Here is a 21,258-nt window from a genome sequence, read left to right on the forward strand (position 1 = left end):
TGCAAACCGGATGCCGATAGTATGGCTCAGTTCAAGTCCAAAGGCCTCCAAGCCAGGGAAGCTAATGGTGTCCTTGATGTAAGTCCTGGAACCCAAAGTGAAGAGTCTTGAGCTCTGATGTCCACAGACAGGAGAGAAGAGTATATCTCAGCTCCAGCAGATAGAGAGCTTCATCTTTTTTCTCTGTCTTTTGTTTTCTCTGGGCCCCCAGCGGATTGGATGGTTCCCGCCCACGTTGAGGGCAGGTCTTTCCCACCCAGTCCACTCAGACTTTCATACTAATTTCTACTGAAAACATCCTCATGGACACACCTAAAAAGATGGCTTTACCAGGTTTCTCGGCATTCCTTAATTCAATCAAGTTGACAACTAGAATTAACCTTCACAGTGGGGAAATGAGTGGATGTGGGCCAGAAGAGCTAAGTTCCAATCCCGATTTCTACCATTAGCTTCCCTTCACTCACCTTTTGAACATCCTTTTTCTTACCCATAAAAACAGGGAATAGGACTTGATAGTCCCTAAATTCTCTTCCAGTTCTGAAAGTCTCATGTTGGTTCTCTGAATATTCTGTCCTCAAGAAAAAATGAAAGTTGAAAAAAAATGTACTTGAGCTCAATTTATTCTATTTTACTTAGTGATGAAGATGTGTTACACTCACAGATAAAACTTCATGAACATAGTAGTAATATTAGCATAACTACTATAGTACTAATAATTGAAATATTATAGAAATGAGAGTACTGCACTTTCATACTCGAGACTGTGGTCCACATATTTTTTCTTATTCATACAGCTTTATTCTCTTCAATGAATATACAGTGCAGCAGGATGATTTAAATGTCATATTCTTGTGTTGCAGTGGATTTTGACCCATAGAATTTATGTAAATTTTAAAAACTATTCACTTCTCTAGCATAGGAAGCACTACAAAGGCCCTTCGTATGTGATTTCTTCATAATGTGAATTTTGTAGGTCCAGAGGACATTTATTACAACATTAAGAAAAAGCTTTTTCTATAAATGATCTTTCTTCATAATGGGATGTGAAAATGAAGTTTTAGAATTTTTTATAAGAATTTTTCTTTGAAAAAGAAAAAGATTTTGAAAACTAGAAGTATACAGACTTCATCTTTCACATAATAGACCTCAGGGAAATTGCAAACATTGATTACAGAGGTGTTTTTTTATTTGTTTGTTTGTTTGTTTGTTTTTAGACGAGACCTATGAATACAAAATATCAAATAGTTAAGCATCTGGAAATAAATTGATTAAATCAGTTTTATTTATAATGGGGCTTTATTTTTTTTAATCTGTAAGGAATTTATGCCTCCAAGAAGTTAGACTACTTTGCCTTTGCTATTTTTGTGCCTTATTATAAATAAAAACTGATGTGTTACACAGTGTTTTTGAATAAGGAAGTTAAGTGGCCTTAAAAGTTGATTAAATCAATTCATCTTAGGAGCAGAGAAGCATTTCATTGTGGAAAGGATAATTGCAGAGAACTTTGAAGAGGGGGAAAAATTCAACCTCATAGATGGAATTATCCAAGTGTGACAATGCTGTCAGTCTTTTAAATTGCCTTTTGAAGTTATTTATTTCTAAGTTTTAAAAAGAAAAAAAACACGTCTGTTACACTGCTTCTGGTTTCAGCTCAACTTCAACATTTGGTTTTTCTTATGACTGAGACATAACTAGTTTTATACTATTTTGATTTTAAAAGAAAAAAATTATTCAATCTTTGTGAAGTTGGAAGATAATCAAGAAGTATGCATTACCTTAGTTCTTTTTATGTTTTAGTCTACAGTTACTTAGGTTGAGGTGTTTATCTTGTCTATTTTGTATTACTAAAAAAGAGGATTTTTCTCAGAAGTGTGGTGTATTTCACCATGTGGAGATTATTGGTGATCTTGACGAGCACTTTCTATTGATTGTTAGGGGCGGAAAGCACCTGATTAAAGTGGGTTCAGAGAATGGGAAGAGAGAAAGTAGACCCAGCAAGTCTTTCAAGGAGCTTTGCTGTAAGAACAGAATAATTAGCTAAAGCATATGTGGTCAAGGAAAAGTTTTGTTTTAACATGTGAGTTATTGTGACATGTTTATATACTGATAGGAAAGTTCAGTGGAAAGGGAGAAATTGATGATTTAGAAGAGAGTAGGGACAATTTCAGGAGTAAAGCCATTGAATAGATGAGAGCGGGGGTGGGAACCAATGCTTTTAATAAAAGCATGAACAATTCATCTATCAATGTGATTCCTAGCTCTAGTTTGACGTTGGAATCATCTGGGATTCTTTAAAAAATTGCTAATGCCTGGGTTCCACCCTCAACCAGGGAAATTACAATCTCAAAGCAGAGGGCCGTTGGCATTGACATTTTGTAGAAGCTCCCCATGTGCATCTGGTATGCAACATGGAGCAGGTGGCAGGATAAGAGTATATGAGTGCTGCTACTAGCAGTTTGATTGATTTGTTGATAAGATCATGGAGTAGTTCTTTTGAGTCTTTTTGATCAGCTCAAAGGGAAGCAGAAACAGTGCTGGAGGTATTAGAAGAGGCTGCAACAGAGTTGCCTCAGAGAGCATGAGGATTTAACCAGAGAAATGTAGGTTAGCCAGGCCATATTTGAGACTCATTTTGAAGTTTGTGGTCCTAACATTTAATTGTGACTCATCATGTTTTCTTCCGTCTCTTCAGAATAGGTGCAAAGTAGGCAGAGAGTTGATTTCCTGGGGTTGGGATTCTTCATACAGTCTGCAGTCAGAATTCAAATATGAGCACAGCTCTGTTTCTTTTCCTACAGAATAAGGATCTTTCCCAGTATGCTGTATTTGAAACACTATGCACACAGTCGGATCCTAAGCAGTAAGGTTATTTATTCATAAAAATGTAATAGATATGAATGTAAATCTTACCTCACTAAAGTAAGGGGAATTGGATGCTCTTAGTTCAATAGGCGAATAGGGCACACTTTGATTTGTTTTCTGCGTTGTTAATAACTTGGTTTAGATCTGTATGCATTCAACTCTACCTTTAGTATTTAATGTTTTTCTTATATATGCTGCTTTTCCTCTAGAAACCTACATCTGTGTTGGAATTTTACCGAGAACTTGGATTGCCGCCAAAACAGAAAGTTAAAATCTTTCATGTAACAGATAATGCTGTAATTAAGCCAGGTAATGTGAGGTCGGGGAGAAGAGGGAGGTAAAAATACCCAAATATGTGATTTGTTTAATGTCAGCCCTTTCAATAAAGCTGAATCCAAAATACAAAGGCCCAAACATTTATTTTTAAATATAAAACTGTATCTGATTAATCACTAGGTACAAATAAGTCTTTGTCTTTTTTAAGTGGAAAAAGCTGTAGGGAACTCTTTGTTTGCCATAAGAGAAGGAGGAAGCCTTTTGTTGTTAATGTAGAAAGAGTTTCACATTTGAAAAACCTACTCCAAATAAATACACTAACTTTTAAATTTTGAGTTTATTGTTTGCAGGCTGGCATTCTGTTAAGTGAAGAATAGCTAGACTCTCACAAGAACTTGAGAAACTATAAAGCCTGAAACTGGAGAGTGACTAACCATAGCACCTCAATGTGAAGATTCTTACTTTACCAAACACAGCATTTTGATGTCTTTGAACTTCAGACAAGCTCCCTGATCTTTTGAACTTCAGTTCAAACAGGACACTAGAATGATGTTTTAAAACTTAGTATTTTAATATCTGTACTGAATTTCTTGAAGTAAAATACAATCGCAGTAGGCCTTATTAGTTGGATGACAGAGGGTCACCTTGATATAAGCTAAAATTAAAAGTATTTTCTGAAGTTTAAGTTTTGCAACTTTAAGGCAAACTAAATGGAATTAGACTATCAAGTATAAAAATTTGTAGAGGTGCTTGGATTGTATATAAGGATGGTTTATAATGATATATTCCACTTTAAATATAAAAGGATACTTTGAAAATATTTGGTTGTGTGGACAGTTTGTTCTGAAGCAATTTTAAATATTCTGTTTGGTATTAACATATCTAACTTTCTTAATCCCTTTGTTCATGCTTAGGATAGAGATAAAAATTGAGTCCACATTAACTTTTGCTGTAGCTCAACCATATGAAATTGTTTTTGTGGGTTAAAATGGTCATGCGTCAGCAGTTCAAGTCGTTCAACCTCATGGACGTGCAGTCACTTTTAATCTCCCCTATTTTTCCTTTCTTTATTAATATTTTTGATTGACAAATCATAATCGCATATATTTATGGGGTACGTTGTGATGTTTTGATATATGTAGGCAGTGTGGAAAAAATTCCCATTTTTTCTGAATTCAAGGTTTTTCTCTGCCATACAAATCCAAGTTGCGTTCTATCTTAAAGGAAACTACCCTCTGAAATCTCACCCAACTTTACTGCCTGTGTTAAATAAACTAGCTAAAATCAGCTTTCATGTTTAAATGTGACCCATCATGTTGCCTTTACTCTCTTCAGAATAGGTGCAGAATAAGCAGGGAGTTGATTTTCCTTCACAGAATATTATGAAGGGGTTTGATTTATCATGAAATTTTAAATCTTTTAAATAACGTTTCCCAAGTATATTTAAAGTAAGATTTTATTTACGTGAAACTAGTTTTGTAAATGTTTACATAAAATTAGGGGTATCTATAATGGCAGTTTTTTGCTATTCCAAATATCTGGGCACATACTAGAACTATATGTTATTGGTACAGTGACTAGTCTACCAAAAATCTGATATGTGTGAAGGGGCTTTATATGGATATCATACCATAATGATTACCCAGCATATGAGGGACCTGCGTTCAAGTAATTAAATTTCCTGTTTCTGGGCTGACCCCGTGGCTCACTCGGGGTAGAGCGGCGCTGGGAGCGCAGCGGCACTGGGAGCGCCGAGGCCACGGGTTCGGATCCTATATAGGGATGGCCGGTGCGCTCACTGGCAGCGTGCGGTGCGGGCGACACCATGCCAAGGGTTGCGATCCCCTTACCGGTCACAAAAAAATTTAAAAAATAAATAAATAAATAAATAAATTTCCTCTTTCTCTCCAGTGGGTGAAAAATGATTTGATCAGTCCTCAGCATTTTTGGGGTTTTCTTTTGCTTTTGTTTTCTTTATGTGAAATAGGAAATAAATACTAATTCTGTATATCGTTAATTACCAAAACAAGCAAAAAGCATGGTTAAACCAGCAAAAGCATGGTTGTCACAGGAATCACTCACTTCAGCCAGCATCACCTTGGCCTCTGTGAAGGCACCAGCACATTAGTCAGGGATAGTGTTCACTCCAGCACCATGTACCTCGTACTGGGCCACATCATTCTTCAGCCCACACATAGTCAATCAAAAGACATGTTTGTTAAATAATTTCATTGTTTGGATGTTTCTAATGTTTATAATTGCAGAAAAGGATCTCCTGCCATTTTTGAAATCCGATAGCTAGGCTTCTTAGATGTAGTTTATGTTTAATAAAGTTGTTTCTGTGCTGACAAATTTCATATTGATTTTTTGTTTTCTTTTCATAAAGGCACTCCTCTTTATGCTGCTCACTTTCGTCCAGGACAGTATGTGGATGTCACAGCCAAAACGTAGGTTCTCACGGCGGGTTCTCTTTTCCTTTTGTTTTCCTCATATATTAAAAAAGAACAGAATGAGTAAAAGTACAGTCTTTGCAGTCAGTACATAAAGGATACATATTATTCTCACTCATAATTCTAATCTTTAATGCTACTGACTGTACTGCTTTTAAAATTTTACTGAATTAGTTATATGGAAAGAGTTCACATCAGGTTACAACTTTTATTTTTTTATTTATTTTTAAAATTTTTTAATTAATTAATTAATTTTTGTTTTCATTTTACTTCTCAATATACATTGTAGTTGGTTTTCACAACTTTTAAATTGAGCCGTATGCTTCTTGAAATGGGGCTACAAGAAAGATCACATTACTTAGGTTTTTAGCGGGTTGGGCCAACATCTATTTTGAAGATCGAAGACAACATACAGTTTGGTGAAATACAAGGGTACTTCAAAAAGTTTGTGAAAAAATAGAATTAAAAGGTAATACAATCTTTCCATGAACTTTTTGAAGTACCCACGTAAACATGAGCAATGATATATGATGGAGTTCCTTTACAATTGTATGGTCTAGTTATTGTCTGTTCTTTCCAATTCTAGGAAACAGTTAAATTAGGAAACATTTTCTACTATTTGTGACAGTGGTGGTTGTGTTTAAGGTTCCCCCAAAGTAACCATAAAACATTTTTTGTAACTGTTAAAATCCTATCAGAGGCTGGAAGAAGAAATAGCATCACACCTTAGGTGTCTTCAGTAGCGTGACATTATTCCTCAGTACTACATAAGTTAGATGTCTTCCATAAAAGCAAAAATTTTTCTATACTTAAACAAGGGTTTAATTTGATAGAAATGAACATTAAATTATCACTTTAACAAAAATGCTGACTTTGACTCATATTTAGACTGGGCAGTGGTATTTTTGGTAGTGTAGCTTTTTTATAGCTTTCTATTTGTATCAAATGGCTTAGGATAGTTCAGTTCTGGCTAGATGATCTCCAGGAAACATTTATATCTTAGAGAAATAGTTTTTCAAAAATTGGTTGAGGTTACCTCACTATAGAATGAAATAACCAAGCCCTTACGTATGCATATATAGGAATTATTCAGTGTAGGTTATTGGGATTCACATGACCTAGGTTAAACAAAACTCCAAATTATCCTTTCCTTTTATTTTCTCAACATGGATGATAATTTCATTTCTCTTTTTGCCTCTTTTCTCCTTTTTGTCATATGACAATGTATACAGGGATATTCTGACAAGTAAACCTTTTAAAATAAACAATTGTTCACAGGTATTGGACACAGTTGTCCACAGTTGTCCTCTGGGGTAGTTTTATGATCACAGTGACTAAGCCAGAGTGGCTTTTATTCAAGGAAACCAGATGAATGCCAGTGCCAGTTTTCTTAACACAGTTAGATATATTCTTCATTTCCACACCATATTCACCTAGTTTCAAATATCGGCCATTGAAAAAGCTGCTAGATGCCTTTACCTTTGTTTAGCTAGTTAGAAATGGAATGAGATAAATTGGTACTAGGGTGGGTCCTCTTTTTAGAGATTATGAACCTGTTCCTTTTTTTTCCTGCTTCCTGATAGTTGTGGACTCATGGACCCTAGTTACCAGGGCCCTTACTCTGTTTGTTCTGCTTTCCTTTTGTCAAGCCCTCAAAATATTGGAGCTTTAAAGCTTTGATTTGGTTAGTTGAGGAGGTATGTGTGTTGTGAGTCATATTACTTTACTTTTTCATTTCTGAATTAATTAGTATATGTAATAAACTACTACACAATAACTGTGTTAATTTATACAAAGGTAATGTGTGAATTCCGTTATATATTTTACAGGATATATGGGACATTCTGAGAGGCCATTGTTAGTAGCTGCATTGTAGCTAGACTTGTGACTAGCTTGGATTAGAGCCTAGCTTTTCAAATACGTGTTATGCAGTAAATGCTTTCATCTCATATGCTGCTGTTGAGTTTCCTTGGCTTCTTAAAAGTTATTTTTAAGCCTTCAGCCTTCTTTTTGTGAATATTAAGGGTAAGGGGAAGTTGTTCTGTTTATTTTTTAAGGTCATGTTCCTAGAAAACAAGATTCTGTAAAAATCATGTGCCAGCCTCAGGACTAAGTAGCTATTAAGAGTTGGGAGAGTAACTAGCCCTTCAATTTAAAGTAGTGACAGGTAATTCTGGAGAAGGGAGGACCTCCATTTGAGAAGATTCCCACTAGCGTATGGGCTGCAGTACAGTATTCTGATTGATTTTCTCTGTATAACAGTGAGGGGGTTACCCCACGTGTGTATGTGCTATATTCTGGTGTACGTAACTTCTTATGGTGTTTCCTGAGATCAGAATGAATTGGACTTTATTTGACCCTTTGCTAAATGTATAATCTGCTGACTATAGCTGTAGTAGCTGGCATATTGTTATGGCCATAAGACCAACAGTAACAGCCTCTTCTTGAATACATCCTTAAAAGTGTTCCTTTTTAAAATAAATTTAATAATTGCAATAGGAAATCTGCTTACATTGAAAAATACATTGTTTACCTGTGCTGATTTTGGTTATAATTTTCTGTATCAATAGGTAAATTTACTAGTGTAACTTTGGAATGTGAGGTGAATATATATTTACCAGTTTATTTTATTTTTACTTTTATACCAGAAATAGTTTTTCATCTAAAGGCTCTGAGAATACAAATTCGATTTTGATTGTATGGGAAAGATTTTTACATCTGATACATAAAACTGTCTAGCAAAATACTTTTACACAGTTTCATTACATTGCTAATAGGTAATAAAACCCAGTCTTTGAAATATGGCAGTTGTATTTAATTCATTCTAAATAAAAATTTTAAACTAGCATATATAATGATATTTCTTCTCTCTACCCCTACACCGGTATACCTTTTAAAGTTTATATTCTTGTTCTTAAGTAGCAATTATATTCCATTTTAACTTCTAATAGATGATGGTTTAGGGTCTAACATTTTTCCCTTTTTCTTTGGTCTCAATTTTGAGGAGGAGATGGCTATAAATAATTAATAACTATAAATAGTGAGTGAGATGAGGTATGACTGTTGAGTGTATCCTCAGCATAGGACGTTTAGCCATTTGTTTTTGTTGAATGTTAGAATTGCTTATTATAATTTGTAGTAAAAAAAAAAAAGAAGAAGAAATGAGAAAAGAATTAAACTAAGAACAGACAAAAGAAAACTGTAAAAATGCATTCTGCCACATTTAGGGGAAAATGTTAGGTCTCTGACTCAAAGGAATTTAAGGACAGACATGATAGTAATATATTCATAACAGTGAGCACAGAGGGATACTGTCCTGCCAAGTGTCGTATTGAACTTGGGGGAGGGGGTGAAAATGGAAATCAGCTTTAAATCGGAAATACCAGTGACCTGAAGCGCATAATAAGTTTTTTGTTTATTTCTTGTTTTTTGGAGGGGCTGGGTGGCATGGGGTTGTGAACCCTTGATCTTTGGTTACAAGGCAGCACTCTAACCAGCTGAGCTAACCGGCCAGCCCTTACTGAACTTTGAATTCATGTCAGTGGATACCTGAAGTAATTTTTTTTCTGGTTATCTGGAATTTGTTTATTTATTATTTAAATTTTGAAGCCCATATTGAAGTTATGAGACAACTCATTCAGGTACCTAAAAGAATTTTTCTTTCTGGAAGAAAGATAATCTAAAAATCTTGTCTACAGGTCTGGGCCCATTAAAACAACCCATGTGTTTTCAGGCATAATCTTACTATTTTAATAGCAATTTTGAACATAATCTTATTACTTTAAAGTTGTCAGTGCCCTGTAAATTCTTATTGCCCTTTTGTCTCAAAATAGAAAATAATCACTTATTTTGATGATGTTGTCCTAGTAGTAAAAATCAAGGGAAGTGTGGTGGGGGAGATTAGGTAATTGATAGCACACCTCTGCACATTTGCTGATATTCAATTAGTTTGAGTTAGTTTGGGTTCTTCCATTAAAATATCAAATTGTGTAAAGAAGTATTATTTCCCATCAAAGTCTTAAAGGTGGTTAGAAAGCCAGGGGTATTCCAATAGCCAAGATATGGAAACAACCTAAGTATTCATCAATGGGTGAATGGATTTTTAAAATGTGACTTATATACCCAGTGGAATACTATTCAGCCTTAAATTCTGCCATGTGCAACATCATGGATGAACCTAGAGGACATTATGTTAAGTGAAACGAGTCAGAAACATATACCAAATGATCTCACTTATATGATCTCACTTATTCATAGAAGTAGAGTGTTGCTTTGCATTGCTTCGCCCCCCATGGATTTGTCACCCCACTTCCCCTGGGTGACGGAGATGAAAGGATTACTCAAAGCCATGTCTTCTGAGCAGTGAGAGGCCCCAAAGTGGTTAATCTCCTGGAACCCTCAAGAGAGAGGGATCCCTTCCTTGGGAAATTAACACTGAATTGGGGTTCTCTTCCTGCATTCCAGACCAGGAAGTTACAGGAAGAGAACAAAGGTGGGGTTATAGTTTAACAATATAGGCTGGTAACTTTCAGTGAAACAAACCAGATGACATTCCAGTAAGGCAATTAAGGGGTCCTATCAACAACAGTTTGATCTTAGCAAACATTCCTTCTTAACAGCAATTTCTCAGTATCTTTACATAACAATCAGTAACTGGTCTGTCTTTGAGCCAGCAACCTGCTGTGCCACAATCCTTATCTTGCAACAGAGACTTATACCCTGAGGGAAATTTCTAGTCCTCCGCAAGGTCAATATTTGAAACTGCAAGGCTTTGGAAAACCAGGCCCTGTGAAGTACATATGCTTTATAGTATATTCCACAGTAGAGAATAGAATAGTGGTTACCAGATGTTTGAGGGGGGTTATGGGGGGTGGTACAGGTAGACAGAAAAGGTAGATGTTGGTCAAAAGGTAGATGCTGGGTATAAAGATTCAGTTAGATAGGAGGAATAAGTTCAGGTGGTCTATTGCACAGCATAGTGACTATAGTTAAAATAATGTATATTTCCAAATAGCTAAAAGAAAGGATTTTAAATGTTCTTACCACAAAGAAATGATAAATATTTGAGGTGATGGATATGCTAGTTTGCCTGGTTTGATCATTTTACAATGTATATATGTATCAAAACATCACATTGGTACCCTGTAAACATATACAATTCTTATTTATTTTTCAATTAAAAATACAATATTTTTTTTTAAATAAAATTAATTTTTAAAACATAATTATGAAGAAATTAAACAGGATGCATAATAAAGAATACCTGAGTGAAACAAGATAAGGAACCTTAAAAATTAAAAAAGACAAAAAAATAAAGGCCAGGTACATCCTCAAAAGAGCAAAGACTGTGGGCTCTATATCTAGTTCTCCACGTTACTCAGTAAAGGGTGCCTGTGAACTACCAGAAACCCTCTCCACCAGCTTGTTGTTCTTCTGACTGGGGAAAACAAGATATGTGCTGTCTTCACAATACAATTGCTGTCCAGCCCTGTATCTTTTTGGGTTTATTTCATTTTGGAGTGCAGGGGGAGCAGGGGCTGGCCAGTACAGGGATCCAAACCTGTGATTTTGGTGTTATAAGGCTACACTCTAACCAGCTGGACTAACCTGCCAGTTTATAGTTCATTTTTAATAACCTTATTTACTGGTTATTCAAAGCAGTATATTCTTAAGCATATTAATAAAACAATTTACAAAATGAGTGATTAGACTATAGAGGGAAATTATCTCTGAAAAAGTAATCCCTTTCAAATCAAAGTGAATGTTTTAAGATAAAGGCTAAGTTTGGAGGGTGGTGTTTTGGGGTTATATTTATTGTTTTCTTGCTTTCAAATTTTTTTATAGTAGGCATCTATAATTACCTCCCTATTTAACTCTACCAGGCAGCTTTTTTTTTGACCCAAGGTCAGCAAAATTAAGGTCGAAAAGAGGCGATCTAGGTTGGTGGCTGAAAGCATGGGCCTCTCCATAGCTTGTGATCTAGACAGCTTTCTTAACCTCTTTGTTGCTTCATCTTTAACATAAGAATAGTTATAGCACCTACCTCATAGCCATATTGTAAAGACTGAATGAGATAATGCATGGAAGGCCCTTAGCCAAAGGCCTGGCACATAATAAATTCTCAAGAGTATTGGTTATTATAACTATTGTTGATATCACCGATTTCTAATTTGTTTAAATTTGAAAAGGAAAGATCTATGTTTTCCTTAATAGGAAATGCCTTTTAAAATAAATAGAAAACATGAAGTCATTAGGAATCAGTCCTGGTATTTTCTAGTACATTAAGTTATCGCTTTCTTTAGATTATCTTTTATATAGTAAAGTAGTTGAACAAAACACTAAGTAATTTTAAAATTACTTACTGTCTGCTACATCTAGAATTTACAGAGTAGTGAAGATGCTGTTGATGTAGCTTCATACCTCTGATTTGCTAGGGTATTTTTATATTTTTGCTCTGTTCTGTTTTTCAAGAGGCAGTATGACCTGGGTTGAAAGCATGGCCTGGTGCTTGCATTTATTTACCAGAAATTTGACCTTGGGCAAGTGGCTTAACTTGTCTGGATTTAGATTTCAGTATCTTTAACATGAGGGTATAGAACTAAATGGTTTCTAAGATCTCTTTCAGTTCTAAAAATCTGTTTCCAAAAAGTTATCTCTCAGTTTTCCAAGTGGCATAACTCACCCTTATCTATATTAGTGAAGAAATAAAACATGACAGTAGATTCACAGCATGTGGCAATGTAGTCTTCTAATTGCTGGAGAATGTTATATGGCTAAAGACCTTCAGAAAACTGTTATGTCCTTTCATGATATTGTAGAATTAGTTATTTGAGTTTTCTTTTTTGAGAAGAGTACAACGCACTCAGAACAGCAGATGTGATGCTCTGGGTTTATTTAGGACAGCCAGGGAATGGAAGGAATCATTGCATATTTGACTCTTTATACTATTGAATGAGCTAGATTTGATGTCAGAAAAGCTAGAAACAGTGCACTGTTAACAGTCTTCATGTTAATAAAATGTTCCCAGATATTGATGGGAGGTTTATGCATAGTTTTTAGACAGAAGCCAAATACCTGTATTTCAGGTCATGCAGTCACAAACGTCCTAGGGAGTTACAGCTATACGGACATTCCACGCCAGCTTCTAACTATATGTGAATGGAACACAAAGCAACTAGAAAGTTCCACTGTGACTGACTTGTGAGCTCAGGAGCTGTTCATCATTAAACAAGTAGGTTAAGACAGTAACACTGAGTCAGGTAGAAATTGACTCCCAAATTTTACTGGGATCTTCAGTGGAGACCTTTGAAGTGTGTGAAGATGACAGTGAGTAAATACCTGGAAGAGTTTGTTGAAATGAGGGGCAACTGTAATTAAAGAGTAAAATGTTTGTGCCATATTAGTTCAGCATGAGTTAAAAGTTAATTCTGAGGTAGAAAGTGAATTAGCTAATAAACCTTTTATATAATGTAATTTATTTTGCAAAAATCATCCTTTTTTATTGGAATTTTTACGTTTGTTTTAAAACTAAGAGCATTTGGATAGTTTAAATCTAAAACATAGCAAAATATTTATTAAGTTATATCCTACAAGAAATTCTTTGATGGTGGTTTAGACATTTGTCTTTTACATTCCTCAGTTCTTTTTCGCAGTTAAACATTTCATCTTAGCTCTAATCTGTTCTTGGTGGTTCAGTTTCAGAAAGAAGAAGCCCAGTAGTGATTTTGGCTAGGAACTGAGGTGAGCCTCCATTTCCCTGTATTCAAATGTTAACCGTACATAAAGAAGCTAATTTTAAACCTGTGGTTTCCTCACCATCCCATCCCTGCCTCTATATTTATTAAATATAAAAATATAACCTGATCTTGGAGCATCCTTAGGGAAGTCAAGAGTCCTCTCTTCATTTAATACCCATTTACTGGTTTTCTGAGAGATTATGTGCAAGGCATTTAAACTTACAGCATAAATCAATTAGAGAAGGAAGGTTAAAATTTAATTTGGAAATGGTTCTGATCAAAAAACCTCTAGTGTGGATTTTTATATTTTTAATAAAGAGAGACCAGTAATTTGCAGGTGATGTAACGCTGGATGATAAACACTTTCAGTTCTGTCTTCTTGGCCATGGTAGAAAGATAGTGCTGTAAGAAGGTGTTTGAGACAGGGGAACAGAGTGAGTAATCTTGGAGTTCTTGGAGTAATCTGCTATGGCTAGGATTTGTGGTGGACAGTGTTTGAAAGGTAGGTTGGATCTGGTTATTAAAGGCCTTAATGCTCTAAGCAAAAAAAAGTTATGAGGAACCATCTAAGATTGTGGTTTAGTTAGTTCGCATGTTTTTTTTGCTGCTGTTCTTTTGTTTTTTAAAGTAGGGGACTTGTGTGATAAGATTATCATCTTGGGAATTTCACTCTAATGGCCATGAAGGGATAGCTTGAAGAGGGGGGTGATGTTCTGTCTCTGTTTCTGAAGTACTGTAATTGAATGGATGGGGCACTTCTGATTAGATATGGTTGGTACATCTGTGGAATGGGATGACAGCAGAATTCTTGCCAGAGGGCAGGGTTTGCAGAACTCGAGCTTATTAGTAATAACTTCAAGGAGTCAACATACTTTTTCTCAAAGAGCAGATAGTAAATATTTCAGGTTTATTTTAGAGCATTATTGTCCGTGTTGCAACTACTTAATCTGCTATTATAGCTTTAAAGCAGACAGAAGTAATATGTAATGAATGTGCATGGCTGTGTTCCATTAAAACTTTATATACAAAAATAGGTGGCCAGTGCAGGCCATAGTTTGTCAACCCTGGTGTAAACAATAGGGAGAGGAGAGAGAACCAGAGGCAGGACTCTGAGACCATCTTTTCATGTAGCAGCAAGGGGAAGGGGACTTCTCAGAGCATTAGGGAAACAGGAAAATAGGGAGGAAATGATGACAGTTGTGGGCTGGTGTTGGGGAGTGGGGTGAAGGAGGGGTAGAGGACATAGAAATCTGGACACTGACTGAACATTTCATATCAAAGAATTACTAATTTTTTTAGGTTATAATGGTATTATAGTTTTTTTAAAAGGATCTTTATCTTTTAGAGATCCATACTGAAATATTTGTGAATGAAATGATAGGATATCTGGAGTTTGCTTCAAAGTAATCTATTGGAGTTGCAAGGGGAGAGGAATAGATGAAACAAAATAGGCCTTGAGTCAATAAATGTTTGACTCTGGGTATTGGATACATATGGGTTCCTTGTGCTAGTCTCCATGCTCTTGAATATGTCTTAAAACTTCCACAATAGAAAGTCATTTTAATAAAAAACTTTCGGATTTGAGATTAAGGGATTAACTTCAGCATGTGTTCCAAAGAGTAATTGGAAAGGAAAATGGATTGCAAAGGGTGGATGGTGGATGAGAGAAGGAGAAACAGTTTGCTTCCCAAAGAGGAGGAGAAAGAGAGAGAGGAGAGAGACTCGAGGGATGGAAATTTTGGAGAAAGTTTTCAGAGGAGTCAGAATGGGTGGGTTTAAGAGAAGGTGCAATTTCAGAAGCATTTTAGGGTCTGTTGCTCATACCTCTACATTCCCCTAGCCCAGAATTCTTTACAGATCATCAGTGTCAAATTATGTCCCTCCTTCTTCAGAATGCTGCCAGAAATTATCTCCTAAACTAACCCCATATGGCTCTGCTCAACCAAATCACTTCAACAATCCTGCTTGCGCATTGACAGAAGAAATCTCTGAGGAAAATGTTTCCATATTCTGCAGATGTTTGTATTTTTTCACTGATTCCTCTGCTTCTGTTTGTTCTTTCATTTGCAAAATCTTTCTTTTTGTCCTTATTTAAAATTAAAGTTCCTTGTGGGTATGGGGGTTAAAAAAAAAAAAAAAAAAAGCAGGTGTATGGTCATTCCTTACCTCACAGACATTTTGTTTTGTCCCCATATAAAAGTATACCCAGAATCATGCAATGAAAGGCAATTTCCCACAAAGTAAGGAAATACATGATGGATTTGTTTTAAAACCTGTGTGTCTGCTGTTAGACATTTGAACATTTGTCACAGTGTAGCAAGGGAATGAAATTCCCATGGTAGTAATCTCAAGAGATTTATAGATTACAGTGGGAAACACTAAATTATGCATTCCCTTCTGCAAGATTCTTATATTCAAACCTTAAAGGCCCCCACCCCCTTTCTTTTCTTTATACCATCTTTTTAAACTAAAAGAAATGCTCATTATAAACATTTGGAAACTAGGACGGAAGAAAGGAAACTAATCCTTTTTTTTCCCATGATGCCAGTAACAAATTTTACTGACTTGTCTAGGCACTAGGGCTAAATATGCATAATCCCTGCCCTTCGTGCACTTAAAGTCTCCTAAATTAAATGGTTCTTCTGAATTTTTTTTTTTTTTTTTTTTTTTTTTTTTTGTCGTTTTTTCGTGACCGGCACTCAGCCAGTGAGTGCACCGGTCAGTCCTATATAGGATCCGAACCCGCGGCGGGAGCGTCGCTGCGCTCCCAGCACAGCACTCTACCAAGTGCGCCACGGGCTCGGCCCTTCTTCTGAATTTTTTGATGGATTTTTGGTTTAACAAGTTTTTTTCTGCTGTCATTAATTAAAAACTACAGCCGAAAGGGGGCGAGGGATATAAAGCATGTATATTATGTGTTGTATATCATTTTTAGTAAAATGAAGATTTTATTTTATGTGAACTGTGAAAACTTTATATTTGAAATGTGCCTGGGTATTCTAAGTATAGATTAGTTCATTACTTGCTTTTGTTCTATTTTTGTTCTCAAGTGGGTGACAACTGTGGGAACTAATAGTATAGATACCTGTACCACCCATGAGTCAACAGGTGCACTCCATTCTCCCTAATTTTAATTAAGCCAATAATTTGTCATGTCATTTGTGTTTTATCCTTTTGTTTAAAGGTTACTTTTTGAAGAGGTTCTCACTGTACACAGTATAACCACATGATGTATTCTAAAGCTAGTTTGAAAAACAGTTTCTGTAATTAACGGACAGATAATTAGCACTTTCAGGATACCACTATTCATCTTATAATCATTTACTCTTAAAATGAGCTAAATTGTCTTCTGTAACTTACCTGGCATGTGTTTTATTGGTGCATGTGCTCACACTCTCTCTTTTTAAGTAAGAGATGAATCATTTTGAGAACGCAAAAGGTACAAGTAAACTTTTTACCAGGAACGGCCAGTGTTAAAATGTGGTATTTTAAAAACGTGGTCATTTTATATTAGTGTTGCCAGCCCTTCTCTCCTTTTTTAAGTGTTATTTGCCAAATGATATGATAGATTCAAATGATTCTTTAGGTGTTTCTTTTTTATTTTTAAATTTCCAAGCTCTTTATTTTCCAAGTATCTTCTAAAATTTATCGTTAAGTGGAAATACTTATTAAATTTTTGAAGCATGATTTCAGTAATATTTGATTATCATAGGTTCTCTTCTTAGATGTTAATTTATTTACAAAATTATATAATGACTTTTTATTTAATATGTTAAATTTCTACTTTAGCTCTTTGATCAAGAATAAGAACTAGTTTGATTTTACAAAGCAAAAAAATTATGTACATACCATAAATGTTGCAATCAGGGCATCAATCAGGGCTGCAGCCATCTCAGAGTTCATCTCTAGCAGAATCTGCCTCCGGGCTCACTAACGTGGCCATAGGTAGGCTGTAGGTCCTTGGTTGTTGGCCGAAGACATCCTTGCCACATGCCTATCCATAGGACAGTTACATTATGGCAGTTGACTTCCTTCAGAGTCTAGCAAGCAAGAGAGTACCAAGCTGGAAACTAGTCTCTCTCTAACCAGATCTTGGAAATGACATATCATCACTTTTGCCATATTGTTTCTTTTAGAAGTGAGTCACTAGGTCCACCCAGATTCCAGGGGAGGAAATTAAGCAAGGGCATGAATACCAGGAAGTGAGGATCTCTGGAGTCCATCTTAGTGGCTGCCTGCCATATCTGAGTACTTTGAAACTTCTAGAACTTTACCTCTTTTACTGTGTCATCTCCACAGGATTGTAATGATGAAACTCCCTGTTCAGATAAAACTCCCCACGCCTCACTTGCTGTTGCCTCACAATCTTGAATTAATCGTTTTATATAGTCAGACTGCAGGAAGGGGTGCAAACTAGAACAGAGATAAAGGGTTTTCATTTGCAGTTTTGCTCTTCTAGCCTTTTCTTGTTATTTATATAAGAAGCTTTGTTAAAACTCTAAGGTGCTATCAAGAAAGCATACAGTTGGGAATATTGTGTGCTCTGTTCATTATGTAAATTTTAATGTTTGTTTTGTTCAGTATTGGTAAAGGTTTTCAAGGCGTCATGAAAAGATGGGGATTTAAAGGCCAGCCTGCTAGTCATGGTCAAACAAAAACCCACAGGAGACCTGGAGCTATTTCAACTGGTGTGAGTATAACTAGTGGTGCTTTTTTTAATGCTGAATATTCAACTTATTCACATATAGTGCTCAGCCTGTCTTTGAGATCAAGACATTTTAATCTGATTCTAGGTGGGTCCTAGTAGTTGTCACACTTTTATGGTTACTGGCCTCACTCATTTTCCAGAGCCAAACTTGAATCATTTAGTTATATCCCACATACTTATGAGAAGTATTTTCGACACTGTTCTGCCTACTTTCCCATTCCCTTCTCCGTCTCCCATCCTATTCTCTGAAGTCGACTGCAGAAATAAGGAGTTAGAATGCCCTTCTATCTAGCTCTACTGGTTCTTTCACAGATTTCTTTTTGCATTAAAGGAAATAGTTGAGAAAGATTGTCCAGGTCAGTGTCATGGTGCAGGGAAAAAGTGATAGAAAAGAAATGGAGAAATAAATAATAAGAACATAAGAAATTGAGAAAGGACCCTTTGTGTTGCTAATTGAGTCCTACTCTCCCAGAGATATAGCATAAAGAGCATAGAAGAGTTTTATACTTTGGAGCATGCATTCTGTTTCTCTCTTAATAAGAGAAATACAGATTATAGCTACTCTGAGATACTAATTTGTTATGTAGCAGATTGTGTTATTAAGCTGTTTAATTTTTGTCACTCTATTGGCAAGAATATAGGGAAACAGTCACTCTCATGCATTATTGATGAGAATATAAAATAGTGCAGCCTTTATGAAGGGGGAATGTGACAATATCTAACAGAACTACACATGCATTTACTTTTGACATAGCAATTATGCTTCTGAGAATTTACCCTGAAGATATTCTCCCAAAAATGCATTTGTACCAAATTAAGAAATGCATTGCAACATCATTCATAATTACAAGTGTAAATGTCCATACCTGGGAGTTGATTAATCAACTGCAATATATCTACTCAATAAAATACTATGCAGCTGAAAAAACAATAAGAATATCATTATGAAACAATTAAGTGATTTGCAGGGTTTTAGGAAATGTATATATTTTCTGCTTATACTTAAAAGAAGAACCAGAAAGATAAATCAGAAACTAATGAGATTGGTTACCTACAAGGGATGGATGGAAACTGTGGAAGGGCTTAGGAGTGGCAGGAGTGACACTTCCCTCATTATACCTTTTTGTTATACATTTTACTTTTTGAACCATGTTAATGTTGTACATATTCAAAATAAAAACAGTGTCAAGGGGGAAAATCTAAAATGGAATATAATTAAGTAATAAACTTAACTGTTTCAAATGAATAATATGACCACACTGAAGAGGGAGGAAAGAAACTAACTCAAGTGACTTGAAGACAATAGTTTGGCTGCGTACCCTGAATCTAAATTAAAGACATACTTTGCACAAATGTTAAATTCTAGTTTGGTTTGGTTTGCAGTGTTGTCAGTTAGCAATTCTGAAATAATTTTCTGTGAATTGTCAGATTGAGTGGATAAGTAAATATATTGGTAATGGGAGCCAGGTTTCTCTGTATTGGTGAAGGGCATTAAGGTATGAAAAAGGGGAAATTAGAATGAACTGTCTGTTATTGAATTTGAATTGTAGGTATCAGTATGCATGTGTGTGTATGTACAAAGAAAGAGAAATGATATAGATATGTATGTTATGTGTATATTTATTTGTATTTATATCTTAGCTCTTCTGCTTGAAGGACCTAAAATTAAAGATACTCCATAGCAATGAGCACACCTAGAGCTCAGATCTTGGTTTGTAAACATCCTTCCTCACTGAAAGGAGCTAGAGCTCCTTGGATATTTGGCTTATTTGATGCATGGGGCTGGAAGAATACAAGATGAATCCAAAACGTCATGTTCAAGAAAGCAAGGTGCTTAAACAATGATGGGCATGTGAAAAGAACACAGAAGCCAACTTAAACAGGCTCCCATTTGCGAAAACTAGGAGCTTTTAAGTTTGAGCTTAAAAAATGATAGTAACAGAATTCATGGAGTAAAATTAGAATCCATGAGTTTATACTGATATAAATAAATAAAATTGATGAATAGGTAAATAAGTAAATGGGAGAAAAGAAAATGCTCTTGCTTACAATATAATCCCAACTAATAAATGTAGAAGGAATGGTAGAATTAGAATATCACTGTTTGGTTGTAGGAATCATTTGATCAGGCAGGAATTATCAGATGCTAAAACAAGTGATAAAAGCTTGATGAGGACTACATATTTACATAGTCTCAAACAAATTGTCTATTAATTACAAAGGGAAAAATAATAACCTTAGAGGGGATTAACCTAGTAAGCACATCCTCACCACATTAATCAAAGTTATACATCACCAAAATAGTTGGGCAAGCCCACATAATGTGCCTCCTGATATGATTCCTAGAAAAGAAAACACCGTACTTCACTGGTATTCCTGCCAAAAATGCATCACCTGAATCTAAGCATAGGGAAACATCAGACAAGCCCAAAATGAGCCATATTCTTCAAAATAATTGGCTCGTACCCTTCAAAAATGTCCAAGGTCATGAAAGAAAGAAAGGCTGAGGAGCTGTTTCAGATTTAAGGAGACTAAAGAGACGTGACAGCTAAATGCAATTTGTAATTCTGAAGTGGATCTCAGACTTGAGAAAAAAAATAGCTTGTAAAGAACATTATTGGGGCAGTTGACAAAGTTAGAATATGGACTGTGGATTAGGTAATAGTTCATTATATTTTCTGAGTTTTATATTTGTACTGCGGTTATATAAGAGAATATCCTTGTTCTTGGGAAATATACACTGAAATACTGACAAATAAAAGAGCATTATGTCTGCCACCTAATTATAAATGATACAGCAGAAGATGGTACATATATAGGGAAAGTGAATGGTAAAGCAAATGAACAGAATGTAAACAATTGTTGAATTTGGGTAAAGAGTCTGAGAGTTCTTTATGTTATTTTTGTAACTTTTATAAATGTGAAAATATATAGTTATAAATTATGTAAAAATAAGCTATGAAGATTAGATATAGATATAAATTTAATAGCTATAAAACTCTTTAAAAAGACATAGTAGTAAATCTTCATGACCTTAGATACAACACCATAAATACAAACAATAAAAGACTATATAGATAAATTAGACTTCATTAAAAATTTTAAATTTTGTGGTGCAAATGATACCATCAAGAAAATGAAAAGACAGCTCACAGAATGGAGGAAAATATTTGTAAATCATATTTCTGATAAGACTTGTATTCAGAATATATACTCTTAACAGCCA

The 21,258-nt window shown here is 35.2% G+C and overlaps 1 protein-coding gene across 2 annotated transcripts in view; it reads left to right on the plus strand.

Moving 5' to 3' along the window:
- MRPL3 (mitochondrial ribosomal protein L3) overlaps positions 1 to 21,258 on the plus strand; it is a 40,915-nt gene that overhangs the window by 6,878 nt on the left and 12,779 nt on the right. For both annotated transcript variants that reach the window (XM_063114331.1, XM_063114332.1), the window contains 3 exons: positions 3,072 to 3,171; positions 5,525 to 5,585; positions 17,906 to 18,014. In XM_063114331.1, coding sequence (XP_062970401.1) covers positions 3,072 to 3,171; positions 5,525 to 5,585; positions 17,906 to 18,014 — 270 coding nt within the window. The remainder of the gene's footprint in view (positions 1 to 3,071; positions 3,172 to 5,524; positions 5,586 to 17,905; positions 18,015 to 21,258) is intronic.

The sequence above is a fragment of the Cynocephalus volans genome, chromosome 11 (genome assembly GCF_027409185.1).
Source record: "Cynocephalus volans isolate mCynVol1 chromosome 11, mCynVol1.pri, whole genome shotgun sequence".
Lineage (NCBI taxonomy): Eukaryota > Metazoa > Chordata > Mammalia > Dermoptera > Cynocephalidae > Cynocephalus > Cynocephalus volans.